The sequence below is a fragment of the Austrofundulus limnaeus genome, unplaced genomic scaffold, assembly GCF_001266775.1.
Source record: "Austrofundulus limnaeus strain Quisiro unplaced genomic scaffold, Austrofundulus_limnaeus-1.0 Scaffold9, whole genome shotgun sequence".
NCBI classification, from domain to species: Eukaryota; Metazoa; Chordata; class Actinopteri; order Cyprinodontiformes; family Rivulidae; genus Austrofundulus; species Austrofundulus limnaeus.
This window is the reverse complement of record NW_013952411.1, coordinates 347,004-354,693: the sequence shown is the minus strand read 5'-3', so window position 1 is coordinate 354,693 and position 7,690 is coordinate 347,004. Positions and strand designations below refer to the sequence as shown.

Sequence of the window (7,690 nt, the reverse complement as noted above, 5' to 3'; positions counted from 1 at the left end):
AAAAAAAAAAAAAAAAAAAAAAAACTGGATAGCTTGCATCCATGAGTTCTGATGTATTTGATGTGTTATTTTTAGGAAAACAAGCTGATCTGTGGCACCAACCAGAATGGATCTCAAGCAGAGTGCGAGCTGGGAAATCCATTTCAAAGAGACTCAACGGTACAAAGAGTCATTTCAGTTTGACCTGAAACCTCTTCCTACTTAAATATAACAAATGTTTGTTCTGTTTTTTAACTCAAGGTTACATTTTATATTATCCTGAGCACTTTTGGCATCTCTCTCGACACCACTGAGATAGAGATTTATCTGCAGCTTCAAACGTAAGTAAAGCCAAGTCTGAACCTAAAGTTGTGATTCAGGGTAATTTCTTCTGAAAAATAAAATAAAATATCTCTATGGATATGTGTCAAACTGAAGATGACTTCTGTCTGGCCCACCAATGAGGCCCCAAAACTAATTCAATATCAAAATGGATTTTATATCAATGGTAAACTGGAAATTTATTATTCAATGCAAAAAAAAAAAAAATTAAAAGGTGAATGATAGTAATTGTCCTGCCCCTGAGCTGTCGGCTGTACCTGAGCAATTTAGCTGCTGCTACAATCAGCTGTAATAATCAGCCAACATAAACTACATCTCCCATAATGCATGTTGATTATGCGTGGGATTTCACTGTTGGAAAGTTCAGAATTCAAGACAGCTACTCACCACAACTCAGCAGTGAGGAAAACTCCCTTACTTTTACTTTTAATAGTATTTCTATATTATACAAGTATTTTTACGTTTTATACACATAGTACTTTTCAGTGTCTATAAGAGGACACATTAAAACCACTTTTCTGTTTCTATGCAGGAAATACCATTTATAAATTTAGAGCTTTATTTTTGAAAATGGTTTTTTTCTTACCCTCTTCCTATAGAATATAGTTTTGTGTCTACAGATACTTAAAACACTTTGATAAGGCAACATTAGAATGCATTTTTTGTTATTTAGAAGGGGTCACTTCACTCTATAATTTCAAACGTTCTGAAAATTCAATACATCGTTATTCTTTTTTGTAYGATTCTCTCTCAGGACCAGTGAACAAGCTGAACTTGCTCCTGTGCAAGTTAAGAGTAAAGTCATAGTTAAATTACCGTTGTCAGTAAGTGGGTAAGTACGATGCAGAAGATCTGTTGGTGTTACATATTTAGCACCAAACAAGGCGATCTTTTTTTTTTTTTTTGTTTGTTTTTCCATCAGTGAAGCCAAACCAAGTCAGGTTTCCTTCGGGGGTATTGTGACAGGAGAAAGTGCGATAAACAATGAAGAGGAGATCGGAAGTTTAATCAGCTTTACCTTCACTGTGAGTTAACTCACATTGCTTAATTTAAAAGTACTACTTCTTGTATTGTGGCTGTAGTTTATGAATTTCTCCTTCAGATCATCAACTTGTGGAAGTCTTTGGGGCCTTCTGTCAGAGCCTCCCTTCACATCCATTGGCCTAAATCCAACAAAGATGGCAAATGGCTCCTGTACCTGGTGAAGGTCACATCTCATGGACCTGAAGGTGTTGTCTGCTCCCCAGAATCCGAGATCAACCCTCTGAAACGCATTAGGGTTGGTAACATGCTGTTTCGCCTAAACTCACCTTAGCAACGTTTTGCTGCTTTGTTCTGTTAAATGAATGAAATGTCTTTTCAGGAGTCCTCTGTGTCGCGGACAAAACGAGGAATTGTCACAAAAGAAAGAAATGCTGGTGGCAAAATATCTTTTCTTACAGGAAAGAATAATGTTTTGGTACGTTTTGGTGTTTTATCCAGTTATTTTCCTGCTATAAACATGCAGATGTGATGTGTTAATAGTTCCTTTACTTCCTGTTGTAGTCCTGTGAGAAAGAAAACAGATGTGTGGTGCTGAAGTGCCCCCTGCAGGGAATTGATGGTACAACAGTTGAACTGAGATCTCGTCTGTGGAACTCCACCTTTATAGAGGTAAAAACAACAAAAAGTGGTTTTATTGTTTCTGTACATTGAATTATGATGTTTGAATTCCTGGTTAAATTCTTTCTTTTCTTTTATCTTTTTTTTTTTACAGGAATTTGCTTCTTTTTCATCTGTGCTTTTAGCTGTGAAGGCTTCACTGGTGCTTGACAATAAGAACCTGATCCTGGAAAATCCTGACACAACTGTTCGTAGCTCATCACCTTTATCATCAAAGTATTAAATCCTGACAGTTCTAATATAATCACACTTTCATCTGGTTTTTGATGTTGTGTTTCAGGTGATGGTGTCTGTGTCTCCTGACAGCTCAGTAGCTCAGTTTGGTGGATTACCCTGGTGGATCATACTTTTGGCTGTCCTCGCGGGACTCTGTATTTTGGCTTTCATGGTGTTTTTACTGTGGAAGGTAGGGGAAGAAAAAGTAGTACAACTTTAAATTACATGCAAGGTGAATTGAACAAAGAAAAAGAGCACAAACGTCTGTGAGCTTACGATGGGACAGTGTCCATAAGTTTGAACTAAAAGACATTGAGTCAACTTTTTTTTTTAGTTTTAAAGTTTCTGGTTTTAGGTAAAGCTGCTTCAAACCGCACCAGTGCATGCTGAAGGTCTTAGCCCATAGATGCCAACAGAACAACATCATCTGCATACAGCAGAGATGAGACCCTGTGGTTCCCAAATCAGACACCCTCCTCTACATGCTTTGGTTCTACAGGGACTGGATTGCTCTTAGTAGCAACCCAGACATCCGTACTTCTGCAGCACCCCCCTCAGAATGCCTCAAAGAACAGGGTCATAAGTCTTCTCCAAGTCTACAAAACACATGTAGATAGGAGAGGCAAACTCCCACGACCCCCTTACCAACTCTGCAAGGGTAAGGTTCTGGTCCACTGTTCCACGATCAGGATGGAAGCCCCACTGGTCCTCTGGGAGGGCATGAAGTGGGATCTCACGAGTCCCACAGACTCTCTGGTCCCCCTCTTTAAAAATGAGAACCACAACCTCGGTCTGCAACTCCACAGGAGTTGTCCCAGTCCTCCATGCGATGTTGAAGAGACGTGTCAACCATGACAGCCCCACAACATCCAGAGCCTTCAGCATCTCTGAGCAAATCTTGTCCACCCCTGGCGCCCTGCCACCGAGGAGCTTTTTGACTACCTCTGTGACCCCTGCCATGGTAATGGGCTTGTCTTCTCCCAGGTCTTCAGACTCTACCTCCTCAAAAGTTGACATGGAGAATGGATTGAGCATATTATCAAAGTGTTCCTTCCACTGCTCAACRATACCTCAATCCGGGTCAGCGGTTCACCACCTAAACCAAGTACAGCCTGGGACAGGGAACACTTTCCTTCCAGCCGTTTTGGATGTTGTCAGTCCATTAAATGGATGTTATTAGCGGTTATCAGTCTCATAGAATGGCTTCAGACTGTCCCGACAGTGCCCCCTAGTAGGTTACCAGTGCCATATACGTTGGAATGCAACAATGTGCTACCACTGGAGTCTGGTCTACTTTATTGTGTCATTTTCTCTAAAATTAACCTTAGTGGCTTTATGCCTCATAATAACCAGGCTGCATAAAAAACCTTAGTGGCTTTATGCCTCATATTAACCAGGCTGCATAAAAAACCTTAGTGGCTTTATGCCTCATATTAACCAGCTGACACTCTGAAGCCAGTCTATGGGACTGATAATGGCTAATAACGTTCATTTAATGGATGATAACATCCGAAGCGGGTGTTCCTTCTCTGAGTCACTTGGGGCTCAATGGCAAGCTCCTCCCTCAGGCTGGTTTCTCCTGTCCAGGCAAGGTTTCCTGATGTGGTTGAGGATCCATTTCATCAAATGTTTTGAGTCACTCTTAGTCTGACCCCTCCCCTGAGCTCTGTCTGCCATGGGACACCCTACCAGATATAGTTGCTGGGATCATGGGAGTACGCAAACCCCACCACGTGATTCTGTGGAGTGTAAATCTTATATTTCAGATGTTCAGAAGTCAAAATCTGTCTTCTAATGTAATGTTTTACATGAAGTTCCCACCAGTTTACCTTTTTAATTAATGATTTATTTAATCATAATTTGTTACAAACCCTATATAGGAGATCACAACAGATTGGGAAAGGTTACACTTTGGATGTGAAATAAAATTACCAGAGTTGTGATTTTAGGATAAAAGAACTGGAAATAAAATATTCCCCCTGCTCTTCTTCAGTGCGGTTTCTTCAAGAGAGCAACTAAAGACCAATACAATGCAGCATATCACAAGGCAGAGGTCCACGTTCAGCCCTCTGACGAACTCTCTGATGAGGCCTGATTTATTCTCTCTGATTGGGGTAAAGTCGGCGTGAAGCATGATTATTACTTCAGCTGCTAATGAGCTCATTTTTCCAGCCAAACTTGCTGACTTAACGCAGAAAAGGAAAAAAAAAAAAACCCAATCAGACACATATTGTACAGAGCTGACAGCACAAGTTATTTGGAGAATTTTAATTTGTGAAAACATTTTTCCATAACATCAGCATAAAAGAAATATTTCACCAACTGTGTAAAACAAATAAGAAATTAAGTGTGAGGTCTTTGTGCAATGTGTGTCTCTGAATTTTGCCAGGATATTGACGCAACTTTTACAAAGTTTAAAATTTTTTTTAATACTGTTTTCTGCAGCTGCTTATGTCATCTCCTGCAAAGCATGCTAACCTCTTGCACCTCTCTTTTGGTTGTTTCCAAATCAATGCTCCTCATTTTAAAATAAGTGTTTCAATCTCTTTCCCGATCCAGTGTGGCTTCTTCAAACGCCCCCAACAGACCGTCAGCATCCCTCGCTACCATGCTGTGAAAATAAAAAAGGAAACTCTTCTGCATCGCGATGGCAAAGTCAAACTTGATGGTTTTGAGAAGAAGCAGTGGATGACGACATGGACTAACAATGACAGTCACTCCTGATTGTTCATTTCTTGAATGAGAATCTGCTTAACCTGTGCCAAAAACGGATTGAATTTTTATCATTGTTAATTTAATTTTTTGTGCAAATGAGTGTGTTTTTAAATGTAAATAATTCTTTGAAGGAATGAATCCTGTTTAAGAATGTGGCCGTGTCCCAATTCAGAGGCTGCATATGTTGAAGGACATATTTTAAAGTTGGTTTTGTCTCCAAGGCCAAGTGTGGCTGAAGGATGGTGACGTGCAACAATCAGCAGTGAAATCAGTACAGAATCAGCTTTGATTTCACTTTTTAAAGTAAGTATAAGGGTAATTTTCAAAAATATGATTTATATTATAAATGTATAAACAAATGTGTGCTCATGTCTAACATCTATGAAACTAATTCTCAAAGTAACATTAGGAACTTGATTTTAATGCAGACACTATTTTATTTGCACATTAACCTTACTAGATTTCTTTCAAGTTTATACCAGTAGGTTAAAGTTTTTTGTTTTTACAAGAAATCAACTTTTCTATCAGTGTACTAATTTGCATTAATATAAATAATTATTTGTAATTTTTTGTATTGCTATTTTTTGCTAATGTGGCTGCTTTCCTATAGAGTGCTTTAATGTGGTTAAGTGTTCCATTAAATGTGTTTATAAATGAGCAAAGTAGAAAGTTTATTTAGTCAAACTAGAAAATAATTATGGAGCTAAATTGGGGTCATAATTTTTGTTCAAAATAAAGTTTTTGAAACTGAAAAAAAGAGATTTGAACCTGAAAAATAATTTTGAAATTGAAAAAAAAAAGTTTTGACACTGTAAAAAATACTTGGAACTGAAAAAAATATATTTGAAACTAGAAAAGTTTCAAACATCTTGTCTTTTCAGTTTCCACAAATTTTTTCAGCTTCAAAATAATTTTTCGGTTACAATAATTATTTTTCAGTTTCAGAAACATTTTGTTTTGAACAAAACTTATGACCCCAATTTAGCTCTATAAGTCATCGACTGTTCACAGCAGTTATAAATTCAACTGTTTGGGCATTGTTGTATTTGTTTTTAATAATGTTTGCTTATTTTCCTTTTTGTCTTTGAAACAGATAATCCTGGAGAAAATGGATCTGCAAGGCAAGGTAAGCCCCCTTGTAGGCCAATAAAAAGACGATAATCTAAGAAAAATACAATGTAAGCATTGTTTTTTTTTTAAAGTTTGCACTACAGTGAAAACCATGTAGAAACCCTAAATTGTCATGGTCTTTTCCTGCTCCAGGAGTGTTCACCTGCTGGCCGAGGAGCAGGGTTCATGCAGGATCTTAAAAAAATCTAAAAAGTCTGAAATTTGAAAATCTAAATTTTARGCCTAAAAAGTCTTAAAACGCCCAGATTTTCATCCAAGGTCTTAAAATTTACTTTTGTCCTGTTTTAATTTATTTACTTTTGATCATTCTCGAGAAGCATATGCTGCATAAACAGAGTAAAAAAGCGCCGTAATCAGAGGTTTATGCGATTTGTCTTCATGAAGTGCTAAGTTTGTTATCGCTCTTTGTACACATTAAACTACAAATCCTGATAACTGCAGGCAAAAAACTGCACAGTTTACTTCCATGTTTTTGACCTCTTTGCCATTACCCCCCCCCCATATATATATATACCCCAATACAGCGGCTTGTTCACCCACCCAAAAAATGAAGAAGGTCAGTCATGTCCACTGCTTGTGGTTTAAACATAGGGAAGTGTGTTTTCAATGAGACTTGACTTGATATCAGTGATTTTTGCATTCAGTTGGAAGCGGTCCACAGCAGTCGATAGGTCTCATATGACCGTTTCATTAAATAGTGTTCTTGTATTAAAATTAAATATTCTTTCTATGTTAAAACTTCTGGGACCATTTGAATGTTTCTGTTAATGCATTGGTTTGATCTTAAAGTCATCCGTAATGGTCTTAAAGGGTCTTTAAAAGGTCTTAAATTTAACTTTAACTTACCGAAGGAGGGACGGGAGGCCCTCTGCAGCTTGGCTGTAGAACAATCTGATCTTTTTTTCAGGTTTCAGTGATACTTCTGTCAGTGCATGTTACTAGATATATTCAAGATGTATATTGGTGGTCCTTGTCTCTTCAGCATAGCTCGCCTCAGATTTCATGGTCTGCAAAGGACCCAGTCTTTGTGATTCTGGAAGGGTGGGTCCTCAGAAGCATGCAGCTTCTGACCTGGGACACAGCCACTGTACAGATGATGAAATATTTTTGTATAAGTGTTGTATATATTTAAATATATTTCCACATTTTGTATATTTTTATAGTGGAAAAACCCACAAAAGGTTTACTGCTGTTTTAGAATCAGTACTTTCATTTTAAAAACAGAATTGTATATTAAAAAAAGGTACAAATGATCACTGTTGTGTATATTTAAATGAATATTGGATTTTTGTGGGGTTTATGAGTCTTTTTTCAGTACTTTCTAGTTTATTTATTTCTTTCTTTTTGATTTGATATTGTACTTGTCGGTACGACATCAGGTCAAACACATTAGTAATAAATTCATCACGTGTTCAGTGATCCTGTGGTGTATAGAGTCCACTGAATTGTAAATTCATCATGGGGAAACTGTTCTCCATTAGAATACCAAAGGGAAGATGTTGGAAAACAACTTACTGTGTTTTACAAAGGTGATTTTTTGTTAAATTGACAAAAAATAAAAATAAATAAAATAAAAAAAACTCATTTCTGCTGAGTTTCTCTGTTTGTATAAATCATGAGTACAATTTAAAATGTAAAAGTAAAC

At 37.3% G+C, this 7,690-nt stretch overlaps 1 protein-coding gene across 1 annotated transcript in view; it reads left to right on the top strand.

Annotated features, from left to right (window-relative positions):
- The window catches only part of itga6a (integrin, alpha 6a), a gene marked incomplete in the record, with an annotated part of 21,567 nt that extends 15,888 nt beyond the window's left edge, over nt 1-5,679 (top strand). Inside the window, 10 exon segments of the mRNA XM_014001227.1 lie at nt 76-159; nt 241-320; nt 1,076-1,153; nt 1,244-1,346; nt 1,424-1,600; nt 1,685-1,780; nt 1,867-1,974; nt 2,078-2,170; nt 2,264-2,389; nt 4,759-5,679. Coding sequence (XP_013856681.1) covers nt 76-159; nt 241-320; nt 1,076-1,153; nt 1,244-1,346; nt 1,424-1,600; nt 1,685-1,780; nt 1,867-1,974; nt 2,078-2,170; nt 2,264-2,389; nt 4,759-4,923 — 1,110 coding nt within the window.
- Nucleotides 5,680-7,690: the final 2,011 nt, after the last annotated feature.